The 17,990-nt window shown below is 41.3% G+C and overlaps 1 protein-coding gene across 1 annotated transcript; it reads right to left on the bottom strand.

Moving 5' to 3' along the window:
- Nucleotides 1-9,314: 9,314 nt before the first annotated feature.
- pomp (proteasome maturation protein) lies at nucleotides 9,315-17,390 on the bottom strand. Its single transcript, XM_084048395.1, has 6 exons — nucleotides 17,346-17,390; nucleotides 13,769-13,866; nucleotides 12,600-12,660; nucleotides 11,424-11,525; nucleotides 10,953-11,046; nucleotides 9,315-9,720 (listed from the first exon to the last, which is right to left on the bottom strand). The coding sequence occupies exons 1-6, from the start codon at nucleotides 17,346-17,348 to the stop codon at nucleotides 9,653-9,655; spliced, it is 426 nt and encodes a 141-aa protein (XP_083904521.1). The 5' UTR covers nucleotides 17,349-17,390; the 3' UTR covers nucleotides 9,315-9,652.
- Nucleotides 17,391-17,990: the final 600 nt, after the last annotated feature.

Genomic DNA, 17,990 nt, shown 5'->3' with positions numbered 1-17,990 from the left:
GGAGTGAAGAAATCTTGTGACAACTTCCAACATATTATAGGAAGCAGTAAAACCACTCATTTAATTTTTGCCCTGATGAAGACCTAAATGCTCAAGTCATGACATAGAGGCTTTTTAATGTTTAATGTTAATGTAAACCAACAATGTCATGTGGTGGGTGGTGCCACGCACTGGGACAACTTTAGCCAATCATAAAACTAGAAATGAGTGTTTTTTGTATAAATTCATGGTGGATTTATTTTCTTTTTTTAATACCTCACCTTGCTATAGCACTTCACCTTCCCCACAGTTTGAAAATGTGGCTAATATCCAAATGAAAACAATGATGTACTGTAGCCAAATAGGTAAAGCAGCAGCCAGCTCCAGGAATAGAGTGGCAAGATGAGACAGATTGGAAACAAAGTATCAATCTGGTCTATTTGTAGAGTTGGCCATTGTAAAATCGGCTCCATCTTTTACACCAGTGATTCTCAAACACTGCTGAGGCACTGGTGTGCACTTGGGATTTTGTGACATCCATACATAATTATTGCAATATATACAACTATACAAAAAGTTATGAATTATTTATTTTCAGTTATTTACTATATCAGCACTTTATTTCCCAATACTGAGGCAAATTCTATACCCTGAAAAAAAAAATCATCTTGGAGATCAGCTATTTTCTCTATAAATACAGGTGTGCCTTGAGATTGTGACTTGTTCATTGGTGCGAAGAGTCTTGCAATAAAAAAAATTAAACCGCTTTAGCCTACTCAGCAAAAAGTCTGGAGCATACACAACTCTGTGTGTCTTCAACGGCTTTGTGGTGTATCTAGAAAACCTCAAGAATACACACATCATATTCCTCCTCTATTCGAACCATTTGAATAAGGCAAAGCATTGATTTGCCCATGCCCAATGTGTACTGAATAGAATGTCACAGGAACTTTCAGTGAGTTGTTCCCTCAGAGGAAGTTTCTGGGTATCCTTGAAGAGCTTTCATGGAGCGTGACTTCAACTTTTTTTTACTCCTCTTCAACCCTCCATTCACCCCCGTTACTTTTTGGCACCTCCTGACTGTTCTCTCTTCTCTCTCTCTCACCCCCACTCCCCCGCTCTCTCCTCTCCCTCCGGTCCTCTCTCCTCAGGAGGAAGATGTGGAGGTTGTGTGCTGGTCGCTGCAGGCCTTTCCTCCATGCTCTGATTGTTTTTTATTGGCAGGAGCTTGGTCGGGGACGGGGAGGAGGCCGGAGTGCCTTTTGTTGTCAGGCTCGATAAGGACGGATCAGCACTTAACCCATTCAATCCGGGGAACACATCTGTGTCACTTTAGATTTATTTGGCTATTCAAAAAATAGCAGATATACAAACTCATAGTGTGACACAGAGTGCCGCGCAATGAGCTTGTAGATCTACTATTTTTGAAACACAAAACGTAAAAATGTGTGCAAATCTTTGAATGTATATATATATATACAACTCATATCTTTGCTTCTGGGGGTCCCTGGAACAAAATATTTTGAGATGGGGGGGGTCCGTGGACAAATACATTTTTTGGGGGGTCCTTGACATGAAAAACGTTTGAGAACCACTGATATTATAGCAACATAAGTGGAAAAAATTAAAAAAAGATTTGCACATATTTTCACTATCTTTCAACAAAATAAATAGCAGATCTACAAGCTATAAAATAATGGTTATAGCAAAACATCTAAAATGACTCCGCTATGCGTTCCCGGATTGAATGGGTTAAGTTTATGGCAATAAAGTGTGTCTCTTTTCCGTCTCACTGTACAATAACGCTGGATGAGAATAGACGCGTCCTCTCCCATGTCAGATATTTATGTTGCATGTTGATCATCTGATAGTGTTATAGTGTGTTATAGTCAGGCAACGAAACTCATCTCTTGAAGCTACAATCCATAACTTTATGTGTGAATATAACATTATTTTAATCTATGTTGATACACTAACTAAACTTACTAACAGAAATGTGGTGGTTTAAGATGGTCTCCCTTCTCTTCTATTGAGACATATTTTGTGGTTGTGGTTCTGTGGTGACAAGAGGCACCGCATGAAGCTCAAAGCGTAATATCTCCCCTGCCTAAAAAAGGCTTTCAGTCTTAGCTCAGCAGTAGACATGTATAGGCAAATCCCAGGTAGGACATACATCTTACAGATTGCAGATTTAAACTTTATTCATAACCTGCCAGCAGAGACATACGACTCACACACCAGTGCAACAATGAGACGGAGGTGAATCTGTGTATGTGTGTGTGTGCGTGCACACGTGTGTGTGTGTGTGTGCGTTCAAATAATTGAACTGGTCAACAAGGACTTTTATTTTGGAAGGCATGCTGCAGGAGAGCAGTCAAGGCCAAAGTGGGCACGCTGTAGCTGCTGCTGCTGTGTGTCTGACGATCGCAGACGATCGGGCATCTCAGAGACAGTTGTCGGCTGTGTCTCCTCACTCAGACAACACATCATCAAACAAAAGCAGCAATGAAGAAACTATAACGTACACAGAGGCACTGCTGCGGCACAAAAGCTGAGAGCAATGGCAGATGGGCCTTGAGGAGGTGAAGCTCAAGCAAGACATGGCAACCAGATGGATCTCGTGAAGAAAAAGGAAATGTCCGCACACGATAGGTTGCTCTCCCGTCTTTTCTTTATTATTTTAACCAATCAGCAACGTTTCGCCCATGCAGGGCTTCATCAACCAGATGGATCTCAAAAATACATGTTGGCGAGATTTGTTCAACAAAGGGATGCCATCGTTGCCACAGTGGTCCTGGTCAACACCACTCAACATCACTAGGAGTGGCAGATGTTAAAAAAGGCATGTGAAATGTTGAAGTCACTGTTGAGATCAGAGCTGAGCGGTTTGTAAAAAGTCTATATAAACTAGTCCATAGGGATGTGCGATTCTGCGCACCCAAAGTATTTGCAGACTTTGGGTTATATGCGTAGTTAAACTTTGGGAGACAGTTTGTTGCAGTCTTGCATGTTAATGGCATTGATTGAGCACAGCTGGTGAGACAACAGACCCCGTGGCGTGACAAAAGACCCCGTGGCGGCGCATGCTCAGTGGCGAAAACTGCGGCCGTAGAGTTACAGTTTTCCCAAAAAAACGCTAATAAACTGTTTGAATATAGAAAAGTGAAAGATGGCATTCATGAGCGTCTTCATATGGTAACAATCATATGGCCATGTGCAATTTCAAATCAATTGCTGAACCTACTGAGGAGAAAAACGTGTTCAGACAGACAGACAGACAGACAGACAGACAGACAGACAGACAAGAATAGTAGAATATCCCACATCCACATTTTCTGAAATATAGTGAATATGTGAATATCTTTCATTGTTGGTACAAAGTCATGATTAGTTATACATGTATCTTTTCAGTTAAAGGGGGGCGTATGTGATGTATTGTTGTTAAACTAAGCGTAATTCAGATAATATTTGCTAATAATTGCAATAGAGTGTTTGTTCACTAACAGGGGTCTCCCTGAACTGAAAATGCATTTCTGCTCAGTAAAGAGTTGGAGAGATGGGGAGACCACAGGAACAAACATTCTTATTGGAATATAGAGCTTTAACCTTTTACAAAAACATCATTATGGGCCGTTACTATGAAGATAATAGTAGATCAAGGATCTCCAATAGCATAAAGGGGACACAAACTGACAGATACAGAGATCTCCATTCGGGCATAAAAGGGACACAGGTATACTGACAGATGCAGAGAACTCTCTCTATGTGGGCCTAAAGGGGACAAGGACTGACAGATAGCCTACAGAGATCTCCATATATGGGCATATCGTCGGATTGGCAATCTAGGTGGTAGTCTGTTGCCATTAACAGATATACAACAGCATCAACGGTGATTTTGATGAAAAGGGAACTGTCTGAGTGATTTGTCAGAACACAGACATGTCTATGAGCCGGTCAAGGCCTTGGTGAAGCAGTGGTGTGAAGTAACTGTACATTTACAGAAGTACTGTACTTAAGTACAATTTTGAGGTATTTTTAGCGGTGCCAGCCGCTCTACATTTGACCGTGTCTGTGTGTCCGTCCTTATGTTATGTCCGCCCGTATGTTATGCCCGTATGTTATGTCCGTATGTTTGAGCACGGCAAACGCAGTGTGCAGCCACCAGGAGGCAGAGTTTAGTAAAACACATTTTTGGAATACATTTACAGGGATTTAACATTGTTTCTCTAGTTCATATATAGCCCAATTAAATAAATAAACTCATCAAAGGCACCGCTTCCTTCACACAGGGTGTGATTTTTTACTTTACTGGAGTATTTCCAATTTCCAATACTTTTACTTCTACTCCACTACATCTCAAAGGCACATATTGTACTTTTACTCCACTACAATTATTTGAAAACTGTAGTTACTTTGCAGATATAAATGACTATATTATAAAACATACAGTACATTAACCACTTTAGCCCTATTTTTTAAATAGGCTATTTGGAAATAGCCAATCTACAAGCTCACAACACGTTGCAATGCGTTGTGAGCATGTAGATGGGCTATTTTCAAACATTTTAGTACTTTTTGGTACTTTAAGTATATTTTGATGCCAAAACTGTTGTACTTTTACTCAAGTAACATTTCAACACAGGCCTTTTACTTGTAACAGAGTGTTTTTATATTGTGGTATTGCTACTTTTACTTAAGTAAAATATCTGAGTAGGCCTACTTCTTCCACCACTGTGGTGAAGACACTCACTGCAGACATGGGCAACCGTTTCCACGGTGTGGCCTTTGTCAGTCTGCTCTGCTGGGGGACAAATCACACCTACTCAACCGCAGGTTTGAATAGCACACGTTCAGAATCAGTGATGACAAACACTTACATCGTTGCTGTCGGGCAGAAACCTCGTATCTATCTCCATGTTTCAACTTTTTATGTTTTTTTTGTCTTACTTCATCACACTAGTGCCACACAAAAGTAGCAAAAACAGCCGATCTACAAGCTCACGCTCAATTTCCTGAAAATGTACGGTTTTGGACATACAAGGTTTCCACCCGACAGCAATGGGATGATGCAATAAAAGGCATCACTGCAGCTGCCAGAAGAATGAAGACCAGACACGAGGAAAACCCCACCACCACCACCACCACCTCCAATATTATCGGGCAGCAGTTGCTCAGGATGTAGAGCGGCTGTCTTGGCCGTCAGGTTCGATACCCGGCTCCTCCTGGCTGCTGTTGAAGTGTCCTTGAGCAAGTCACCAAACCCCCAACTGCTCCCCATGAGCAGGTTGGTGCCTTGCATGGTTTCCTCCTTCATCGGTGTGTGAAGTACATTGTGAATCGTCGAAAAGACTATGCAGTCCATTTACCACTGACTAGGAACCTCTTAAACCCTGTATACACATTATTGACTGGAATTCCCCAGAGGTCTACCCCTCCTATTTTTCCCCCCTACAACAAATCTCTTTGCTGAAAATAGCCAATCTAGTAATTTTCACTAAAGAACAGGGAAGCTATGGTTATGAGGTGAAGGGCAACATGGCACAGCCTCTGATTCCTACATTGTGCAGAGTTGGCCTGGTGGAAAACCAGGCAGATGGTATATGAAAGGCTTACTGTACATGAGTCATGAAAACAACACTTTGTATTGTGGCGATCTCAGTGCCAGATTGCAGATTTTCAAAAACGTGCCACTTATATTCAGAGCCGAGGAACAGGATAGTCCTGCTAAAGCAGATCAGTACATCAGTACGGTTTTCAAAAAATACTATTTATATAATTGATTAAATTAATTAGTTTAATTATCTGTTGCAGCCCTAACAATTCATGCATTAAATCATCATGAGTAATGTATTAGTTAAGCCCTAAGCATATGAATGTGATTAAGCATTTATTCTCTCTCACACACACACAAATATGATCCTTAAATAGTTGCCACAATATCAACATCTTATACACGGCTTGGTTGAATGCTTCATTCTGATTGGTCTTTGGTCAATCACTGAGTTCAAGCGGTTTGTTATTTCTGAATAATGACCGCTGAGCTCAACAACAGGCCGCTGTCTAATCAAAGCCTCAGACTCAGAGCACCTGCTGCTCTGCTTGATTTTTGCTGTATCTAGCATGGCAGCTATGTAAACAAACGCACAATATCATTTATAGCAAAACATTGCTCTCAAGAATGTTTTTGAAAACATCTTAAGCGAGAAATAGACAATGCAGTAACCGAAAAAGAATTCTATTTAATCAACACTTCCTGTTGTTGGGTGCATTTCGCCTTTCCGACATGTCGCCTTTCCGATGTTAACGAACCCTATACCTAACCCTAATCGCACACGGAAGCCACTAGTCGGAGTGGCGAGATGTCGGAATGGAAGGGGCACCCCCCTGTTGTTTTCTGAGGCAACACATTGCACTGGACGCACCTGGCATAAATTGATGGACTGCTTTCATAACTGTAATTGTCTCCGCCAGGCCGTAAGGCATGGCGAGAGAGTATGTTTTACCCTCCGTCCGTGTGTCCGTCCGTCCGTGTGTCCGTCCGTGTGTCCGTGTGTTACCACCAAATCTCCGGCACCGTTGGCCCGGTCGCTGCGAAACTGTGCACACACACTCCCTGGATGCCAATTCAGAACCTCTGCCTCAAATTTTTCACATGGGCCTGTTATAGCGCCACCAGGAGGCCGATTTGTGCAAAACCCATTTTTCCACATTATTCCTACAGTTTTTAACCAAACGTCATGCAAATCGGTACACAGTATCTCTATAGTCATGTGATCAACCCTGATCTGTCCGATTTCCCATATTCCATCCTTATTGGTTAAGGTTGCCATCCAAAGTTTGCAGGATTGGTCCGTTTTGAACAAACTGCCTCAAACCATGAACGCAGCATGCGATTTCCATGAAATTTCACACGCACATTCCCACTAGGCCGAGGAACAAATGCCACCCTTTTCACATTGGCCTGTTATAGCGCCACCAGCAGGTCTAATTTAGCAAAACACATTTTTGGAACAAAATGCTTCAAATCATGAATGCAGTGTCCGATTGTCGTGAACGACCTAAGAATAAATGGCACCCTTTTCACATTGGCCTATTATAGCGCCACCAGGAGGCCACAATAACGTATCTGACCTGGCGGAGACCTGTGCTCCGAGGAGCACTTTATCTAGTTAAGCAATGAAATCCTTCGTTTTGTTGTTACTTTTGGGTCAATTTATTAAATTCTTCATTAAGTAGCCGTGCATAAGCACATGGCTATCGCGTCGGGGTCCAATCACCTTGTCAGGGTTTATTTCTCAACAATGGCCGGCTCGCCGTCAATTATCCCTTTCTGCTTAGTGCAATGCTGTTCTATACCAACCTTTTTGACATGAAGTGCCATGTTTTTATTTTCTTGATAGTCAGTGTGCTAAACCAAAATTAAGACAGCACATAAAAATATCTTTCCAACATATTTTGATTATTATGCACAACAACCTTTATAATATTTCCTATCGTACTCGGGTGGCGCAGTCGTAAAGTCCCTGCCCACCACCGCGGAGGTTGTGGGTTCGAAGCGTCTATGCCAACACTATTGGCCCGTGTTTGGAGGTGGGAAGCCAGACGGGAGGGTGATATTGGTCATTGCATGTTCTCCTATTGGCTGGGGCGGCACCTGTCAGCGGAGAGTGTTGGGTGGGAGGAGTAGGATGACGGCTCTAAGTCCTCCCGGTGGGGGCCCCTCACTGGCAGGTGAGTCAGTAGGATACAACAGCAGTGACAACACAGAAATGTATGTGGAGGAATCAATTGGCATAATGACTAAAATTGGGGAGAAAAGGGGGGGGTAAAAAAATAATTGGCTACTCTAAATTTAAAGAAACATTTGCAGCGATTTCCTTTCACATCAGGATGTAATGATCATTAGATTCAGAGCAATAACCCACCCATCTCCCAGACGCGAACGGCCTTTTGGCGTGTAGTTGAAGCGCAAGGGGGCAGGGGGGGGGGGGTGGGGAGAGAGTCAGCGCACTGAAGTCAAGGCACAGACTACTGCGTTGTTGACAGACAACGGATGCACGCTTATGAGAAACAAAAATAAAACCTGGCAAAACAGTTGCGTGCATTAGCGCAAGATGAGGATAAATGAAACATTCAGTCTAAATGTCCAGTAATTCGCAACTACTACCACTACTTTCTTTATTTGAAACTTTAAATTTCTCTAAATATTATAAACTTTCAGGACAGCCTAATACAAATATAATTTATGAAAAGGCTACTATAGGCTACAGTGAAGTCGGACTGAATGACTGACACGTTTTTTCTTTTTTTACTCTCTCGGTGATTATCTGGCACAGTAGTTGTGAATTAGCAAACTGGACATTTAGACTGAATGTTTCCTTTATCCTCATCTTTCGCGTTCTATACTATAGAACAGATGACTGTTAAGACATGGAGAATGGCTCTGTGTGGTTCTGGCGTTACAGCACTATCCTCAGACCACAGCCAACTGGCTTTCAGTTGCACAAAATGGATTTAGGAAGAAAGGGAGACTGTACCTAAACTGAAAAGTTAGATAGATTCCTTCAAACCACAATATGGATGTTATGTAATGTACAGATGTAATCTTTTCATGGGCTGTAGGATGTTATGCTCCACAAAACAAGGCACTATGCTGCCACCTAGTGGTAGATAATAGGACAGGTACATGCAACTCATCCTGTACATGTACTGTACGTAGGAGTAGATGCTGTGCTATTTTTAACCATATTAACCATGGCATCTGTATTTTGGGAAACTCTTTTTTTTTTTAAATAGCAGCTCTACAATACATTTAATTGTCTATGTTTTTTCTCTTCTGAGGATCAAAACTTATTTGCTAAGCAATGGTTAATTCATACGGACGGACCCATTTTGTGAGTGGTGCGATGACTATCTAGCTACCAAACGGATCACTTACAATGTTTGTGTTTGCCACGCATGGAAAATAAGAACATTTAGCTGTGAACAAATCGTAAATATGATCACTGAATGCCCTCAGCCAATCAGCAACCAGGATTGGAGAGATGGGTTTCTATAGAGGATATGCGTGTGACATCATCATCAAACCTGGAAGTTATGCAGGAATGCCTACTGAGTGTCAAAAAACTCAGTAGGACATGGAAGTTATGTAATGCAGCTTTTAATTATTCTGGCCCTACTCAGAATAATGGTTCAATTGCCCTAGAGATCCAGGCCGTAGGATTGATGCAAGACCATTTTCTAATTGGCTAGGCTGATATTGCAATACACTTAACATCAGACATTTGACACATCACATGGGCTGCAGCTACAGAGCAGAGATTCCATACAATTAGTAGGATTTGTATTCAATTTATTAGAAACTTCAAAGGGAATCCAAACACTAACAGTACAGCCTGGAATGATGTCTGTCTCACAGCAGATGATGAAGCTCAAATGCCTGCCAACAGTAGATGAATGACCAAAAGAACCAGCTAAAAGAGTCAGTAACTTAGATCTTTAACAGTTGGGTAGTGGAGAGCAACAGTACGTCACATGCAATCAGGATTCCTGCCATTGACTGACAGAAATTCAACAAGTCAAGAGACAATTTACTGAAAACTTAAGGAACCTAAACTAAACTCAACTTGTAGACAAAAGGTGCAGACAAATGGGTGTCTGTGTGGCTCCACTTTCACAACAGGCCCAGCTTGTACTCAGTCATCCTGTGTGGGTCTCCCATCACCTCGCTCAGAGCAGGATCTGCAAGACAAATGAAAATACCCACGTATCAGAATGACATTAACCACTTACAACAGGGTACATCTAGTGCTGGCATTCTTACCGTTTATGCTGATATGTTTAGAGCTGTAGACACCACGACGAGGAAGCGGATGTAAACAAAGGGTGCGTGCACGATGGTCGAGGGTCCTGACTATCGCCTGGAACAATAATATTTCTAACGCGATCCGCCATTGCAGAGTGATCGCCCATCGAAAATGGCTCGTTTCCACCCCGGAAAGGAGTTATAATAGGAGTGGACGGCAGGTAGGTTTTTTGGCACGGATCCACATCCGTCCTGTCCATTTTACACGCTCCGTGGATCATCCCAAAGTTGCGTTGGAGCGCCCCGTGTGGAAAAATAAATATCCTCCCGTAGATCTACGGTTTTGGCACTCAATGTGTTAAAACTAACCCTAACCAAGGATAACACATTCATTGCCAGGTATTCATTCATTAATTCACCCGCCACTGCCAGCGGTTTTACCTTATTTTGAGTCTTTTTGACGATCCACAGAAAATAAAATTCAACCCGGATGTAAACAAAAGATGATGTCTCGGTGGAAGGACGAGTCTCTCTTCTTTCCACCGGAACAAAAACATTGTAACCGCAATCGTCCTTTCTGTTGTTATCGGCAGTTGAATATGGCTCGTTTTCACCAAAAAACGCAGTCTGGGAGAAGAATTCCGAGCTAGATGTGTTTTTATAGATCTGATAACGTTGTGATGGATGGGGTGATTTTTTTTTGGATGAAGTAATTTCCGGTTCTATCCTTCTCTGGAAGTCAAGGCATCATGATTCATAGGTTGGTGAAGAGCGCACTCTAGCGCAATCACTAAAAACATGATGTTTTTATAAGGACGTAATATTGCGTCTTTGGCAGAGAAGCGTTGGATTAGAAATGACTTTTTACATGACAAATTTTGACTTCATGTTTTCAATTTCAGTTTAGTTATTGACGGTATTGGCAGAGAACAAGCGTGTTTATTCCATTTTCAATGCATTAGAGCTCTGGGAGATGGACTGCTGAGGTGGAGCGCAACACCTACCATCAGCTCCCAGTCTTTACGGCACCCTAGCTGTGCTACTCATACACTGATTTGGCAGTGCCGGATCAAACCCGGAACCTTGTGGTCCAAAGGTGAGTGCTATACCGACTGAGCTACCTGTCCACGTAGCTCAGTCAGACAACACTACAAAATGGCAAACTCACCGTTAAGGATGTCCTCAAAACCAATGGACTCATCGGTCCCTCTGAGTGTGTCCAGAGCCAGGTTGGAACTCTGCAAGAATGGCAGCCGCTGGATCTATAGACACACACAAGGGAAAATACAGAAGTGAAGATGAGACTGCAATACATACCATTAGATGTGTGTGTGTTCCTTTTTCTGTGAATCTCGTACAGTGGAAATGTGGCATACTGCCTGAAAACTTAACTTAAACTTAACTTTGTTGTGCGTAAATAGGCGATCTACAAGCTCACAACGTGCTGCGTTTGTGAAGTGGTGTAAGCTTGCAAATCGGCTATTTTCACGCATTATGACATGCCCAGAACAGGAATGCTAGGGTTCACTTGTGTGGTTGGTTATGGCCATAAGTAAGTAGCCTCATGTGAGCTGGTTTAAGATTATACGTAAACCAGCTCATACTCCAAAATTACATCAAATAATGTATTTAGGTGTACCTGTCTGGCTGCCCTGTATTCCATCTGCAGCTTGAGTGGAGCATGAAGACCCTGGATGTTTCGAACTGTGGCAAAATTCAACTTGTCCTGGTTGAGCCGAAACTGGAACAAAAATAAATACAAATAGATAGCCATTATGAGTATAAGTCTGTGTTCTTTAATACATGAGCATCAACTGACTTAACCATTAAGCCCCATTTTATATTACTTCGTATGACGGTGTCACAGTGGAAATAGGCGATCTACAAGCTTACACGTTTGTACAATAAAACTTTTTAACATTTTCGCCTATAGTGACATTCCCAAAATGTAAAATGTAATATGTGGAAATACAATATTGCTGGTCCAAGGACAGATATGTTTGTACCTTCAAGACAGATAGCAAATACGTCAACATTTAAATAAGTTTCCAATCATGCCAGTTTTAAAATAAAAGCCCAAATCTAGTCAAAAGTACCAATAATATCAGCAGTATTCAGTTGTCTGTGAATTATGTAATATTTTAAGTCTGGCCAAGTTGCCATTCTTTTGGTGAATTTGCACAGTATATGGGGGCAATGTTCCAAATTGGGATCCTAAGGTAAGGTGTTCAATGAGTGCTTTCAAGTGAATAAATGTAATGTAAGACATAATGCAAAAAGACATGAAAATGTACAATGTGCATTACATTCACCCATTCTCACACCGATGGTGGAGGAAACCATGCAAGGCACCAACCTGCTCATCGGGAGCAGGTTCGATGTCTTGCTCAAAGACACTTCAACAGTAACACAGGGGGAGCCCGGGATCGAACTGGGAATGTTGCAATTCCCACAATGCCTCGCGTTGTAAGCTTTTAAATCTGCCATTTTCACTTAATGTATCTATAGAACTAAGTCAAACAAAACTGAATGCCTCAACTTCGAGTTCGAATATGATTATTTTGGGGGGTTCCCAGTTCAAATGTGGTTATTTTGGGGGGTCACAGCATGAAAAGGTTGAGAACCACTGCTCTACAAGAATTTGCACGATGGGGTTGATAAGGGGTTAGGGGAGATGAGAATAAAGTAACCTGAGCAAAAAGCATAGATCTAACCCTCAACCCCAAGTCTAACAATAGCCCAAACACTATTGTTAGACTGGGGGTTGAGGGTTACATTTAGTGATGAGACAGACATCAATGGTGAGAATGCTTACGTTGTTCTCCAACAGCTCCAGTGGGTGAGAGGTAAGGAGTTCATTCTTTACACTGGTGAACCTGGATGACACAGAGACAAACACAGACAACAGGTTAGTTCCCTTGCTCTCACAGACTCTTCGGCACAACTTGGCCAGTCTATTGCGTCTGTAGCCATCAGGCTCCACGAACTTTAGACCTGCGCTGCCTTTAGGGCCTAAATACATTTCTGATCTTCTACGATATCATGAAGCATCCAGACCTCTCAGAGGTCATCTGGGAAAGGTCTACTTTCTGTCCCTAGAATCAGGAATAAACGTGGGGAAGCAGCATTTAGTTTTCATGCACCACATAACTAAAGACCTTTCCGTTTGCTGCTTCCTTTGATTGAGTTACTTTTCGTATTATCTTTTCTGCACTGTAACTGTAAATTTTACTTCTTTTGTTTTATGCATCCTAATGTCATTTTATAATTGTGTTTCCTTTGCTTGATGTTCCATGTGTAAAGCACATTTAATTGCCTTGTTGAAATGTGCTATACAAATAAAACTGCCTTGCCTTCCTTGCCTTACTGACTCCTGCATGGAATCTGGCTCACTTGGTACATGGACTACTAGGATATACATTGCATAACTCTGACAGATGCCTTGTACATATTCATTCATAAATTCACTGTACATTTATAGTCCGGGTTTATATTAAGATGTTAGCATGTTAGGTTCACTCAGTCAAAGATCCAGAGCATATGTGTAGGGCTGGTAGCATAGTATTTTCCTGACTCTTGCTCTTACCTGTATGTTTCCAGTGTTTCATTCTTACTCCTGTTGCTATGACACATTCATTTACCTTTGCACTGTTGAAATATACAATGTGAAACACTGAATCTTTCATATTGTTGCCATAACAAATGCCTTTCTATGACGTTGGAGAATTCAATGTATTGTCTAGCCCTCCCCACAATGTTGGATATGTTGTGTACTACTTTCATCATGAAACAGCACAGCTGTCTAATTCATTGCACCCATTACAACTGGCGTAAACACTGTCTCATATCTGGACTGTACAAATTAGTCTCCAACTACATGTGGTTTTGGGGGGACTTGGAGCTTTATGTTTTAGCTTGACCCGATTGTAATAGTAGAATTACCCGGGATGCTAGTATGACCGTTACTATGTGCTAATGTCTCACCCGCTACGCATCGTGTCCTGAACGCCATAAGCACCCTGTGGACCAAAGCCTGTCACTGGCACGCTGTCCTTCAGCTGGGAGCGGAGTCCTAGAGATTCCTGAGGATAAAGAAGAAAAAAATATGACCAATTAGGAATTTAATTAAAATGTAGGTAGAAAATTCAAGCTTAAATCAATCCCTTCTACTCCTAGGAAGGTGAAATAGAAGTACTGAAAATGGAATCTCTCCAGACACTGTACAATTCTCTACTCTTGCCATACCTAACATACTGTGTTGAAATCTGGGGAAACACCTACAAAACTATAATGCAACCTATTTTCATTTTACAAAAAAAAGCAATAAGAATTGTCAACCAGACAGACTACTATGCATCAACAGACCCACTATTCTATACCAACCGAACCTTGAAAATAGAAGATCTAGCTAAACTCAACATCGGGGCAATAATGTACAAAGCACACCACAGGTCTCTTCCTTTCCGAATGCAGGAGTTGTTTGAGCGGAGAAAGAGCAAATACGAACTGAGGGGTACTGCCATATTTAAAAATTCATTTGCTAGAATAAATGCCAAAGAAAGATCCTTATCGGTCACTGCAGTAAATGTATGGAATAAATTAGATGCTGTACTTAAAAACTGTAACTCCTTAAAACAATTTAAGAGAATATTTAAAGAAAAGTTGCTTGATAAATATAGAGAAATAATATAATGATCCAGCTATACATATTTATAAACATAATGTGTATACATCATTATGTTCTCATTACTACATTAAGATGTGAAACCACACAAATGCAACAAAGATTGTATGTTCACACTGTATGTGAAGTAACCACTTCATATATAGTAAACATTTAAATGTGAATATATGTATATACGTGTGTGTGTGTGTGTGTGTGTGTGTGTGTGTGTGTGTGTGTGTGCGTGTGCGTGTGCGTGTGTGCGTTTTGACGGGCACATCAATGCAAACTAAAAGAAAAAGAGTGTCTTCTAAAGAAATAGACACAAAGTCAAAGCTGTTTACAAACACGTTTATTTGTATTTTCCCCAGTTTGTTTCATTTTGTTTAGTATTTCTCTGTGAGAAATGTAACACTCGGCAATGCTTCAGTTATTTTGATTTTTGTTTCTTTACCAAACTTATAATTTGTTTACATTGTTAGTAGGGTGGGCATAATAAGCTTCGGCTTCAGCCCTCACCTTTTCGGTCTATGAACAATGTCTTGTATTCTATGCTGTAATGTATATGTTTTTCTGAATGACCAAGATGAAATAAACTAAACTAAACTAAACTACTGCTCATAAAATGAACAGCTCACTGACCAGTGATATCTGCACCAGCCACCATCTTATTCATTAGTAATCCTGCACTGTACTGTACTGTCGGTTGCATGGTTACTAAATTACATTGATTTATGAATACAGGTTGGCTCATTCCAGTGGGGGGAGAGCGGTCTCCTTCATATTTGGATGCACTCTAGTCTGAGTAAGTAGGTTGTGTGAGTGGCTTAATGATGGCATCAGCCGGACAATGAGGTGTCTATTCTCTTTTCAATGCAGTAGACCAGGGGTCTTCAACGTTTTCAGGCCAAGGACCCCCTAGCTGAGAGAGAGATGAAGCAGGGACCCCCTAATTATTGTATTAAATTGTGTTTCAGAAAAAACACTATTTTTTTTCCCTCTACACCTATAACTCTTTGCCAAAAATAGCAGATCTACAAGCTCACAACGTAGATCTGCTATTTTTGGCTAAAGTTGGGATGCTAGGATGCTAAGAAAAGGGTAGCTCTGGTTCAGAGCGTTAGTGAGTTCCCTCTAACGCTCTGGAAGATAAAATATGTCAGCGAGACGGACATTATTTGTATTTACTCCACAGTGCCCTCAACAGATCTGGAGGATTTGGGGACTTACCATTAACCAAAATGTAGAGGGCACTGTGGAGTAAATACAAATAATGTCCGTCTCGCTGACATATTTTATTTTCTGCCCAAAAAGTGTATTTTACAGAGTAGGTGGGGTGCGTTTAGGCGTGCGCAGTTGGAGAATAGACATTCAACAACCCAAAACAGCCTTTGCTTCGGTGAGTAGCGAAATGGTTTAGTTTATTTTCACTATAGTTGAGCGCTGGCGGCGCAGTGGAATTCCTTGTACATGGCCAGAGCGAGGGGTCTTCCAGAGCGTTAGAGGGAACTCACTAACGCTCTGAACCAGAGCTAAGAAAAGGGATGCTAGGGTTCAAGTGGTTAATGCAAAAAAAAAAAAATCATATCACAAAGATTTGGCGGACCCCCTGTAGTAACTCTAAGGACCCCCTAGGGGTCCCGGACCCCCTGTTCAAGACCCCTGGAAGGTATACTGCCGAGTTGGAGCGCCACAACTACCGTCGGTCAGCTCCCACCTGCGATTGGGACACAGCCAATAAAACCTGCTCTACTCGAGACATAGTAAACTAATATTTGAGGGGTGATCGTTAAGGAGATTCATCCATTTGTGATATATCCCCCAAAATAAAATATAAAATAAACAGTGTGGTGCTCGAATGTGGATCTCAGACTTCATGCGGCCAGCCAGTCATCATGTTGTGCGTCATTTATGATGTCAGTCGTCTATGACATATCTATGATGTATGATGACTCCAAATTTGAGCAAGGTGTCAGCCCAATCAGAGCCTCTTTGACTGCCATTATAAATCTACAAGCTCACAATGCGTCGCATTTGAAAACCTGTGAAATGGGACATTAAGCATAATGACTACTTTCTACTTTTGGTACTTTGAGTACATTTTGATAACAATACTTTTGTACTTTAATGTTGAATTCCAGACTTTTACTTGTAACGGAGTATTTCTACATTGCAGTATTAATACTTAAGAAATGCGAGTACTTTTCCCCCCAGTGCACTGAATAAATGAAACAATGAATCCATGTTATAGATCACGTTTGTAAACACGTTGCATCGTTAAGTGTAAACCGTTCTAACAACACTTCTAGGCATTGATTCTCAAAGTGGGGTCCGGGGACCCCCAGGGGTCCCGGACCAGCAAAATGTGTTAATATAGCATCACAATAATTTTAACAACTTAAACCTTTTATAATCAAAAGTAGCAGATATACACCGAGTGCCGCGCTATGAGCTTGTACATCTGCTATTTTTTTTTAATTGGGAAAAATGTTGCAAACCTTTGAATATATGTCTTTTAAGCGAACATTTGTAACTCAAATCTTTGCTTCTGGGGGTCCATGGAACAACATATTTGAGATGGAGGTCCGCGGCCAAATACATATCATTATGAGGGTCCTTGACATGAAAAAGTTTGAGAACCACTGTTCTAAGGATTTGACCAATTATAAGGTTCTCCGTTAGCGTTAGCAACACCGTTAGCAACACGGCTAACGAGTGACTAATCACATTTATAACACCCCGCGGTACACAGCAGCAAACACACACCCGCATTTTCCAAAAACATACCATAAACCACAAGATAAGATATATATGACACATATACCAATGTAAACATGGGTATTAATCATGTTTTATATCATAATAAATAACAATGATTTAGTAGAAATATTAACCCACCATGTTTGGTGCTTCGCTTTCGGTATTTTAAACTTCCGGTTCCGGCGCGGCTGTGTGACGTAATGTATGGTCCCGACCGACGCGCCTGTGTGACGCAGTTACTAAATCAAATACAAATACCAATAAAACGTTGTTCGCACTAAAATGTAACAAATGTCTTCTTTATCGTGTCGTAGAAGACATACATTAAACACGTAAACTACATATATGGCACACCATGTATGGTAGCTAAATTTAAATATTGCTAAATGTCTCCATGTGACCGTGTCGGGGGTATAGCTCAGTGGTAGAGCATTTGACTGCAGATCAAGAGGTCCCCGGTTCAAATCCGGATGCCCCCTGTTTTGTTTCATGTTTAACCACTTAAACCCCATATTATGATCCATCTGGGCTCTATGCTAGTGTATTTTCTGTTTTCTGTTATTATGTTTAAAGAATTTTGCTACATAAACGTATCGGGGGTATAGCTCAGTGGTAGAGCATTTGACTGCAGATCAAGAGGTCCCCGGTTCAAATCCGGATGCCCCCTTTTTTTTGTTTTTTTTTGTTTCATGTTTAACCACTTAAACCCCATATTGTGGGCCCTCTGGGCTCTATGCTAGTGTATTTTCTGTTTTCTGTTATTGTGGGCAAAGATTTTTGCTG

Source organism: Gymnoscopelus microlampas (genome assembly GCF_963454915.1).
Source record: "Gymnoscopelus microlampas genome assembly, chromosome: 22".
NCBI classification, from domain to species: Eukaryota; Metazoa; Chordata; class Actinopteri; order Myctophiformes; family Myctophidae; genus Gymnoscopelus; species Gymnoscopelus microlampas.
This window is presented reverse-complemented; position numbering and strand designations above follow the sequence as displayed.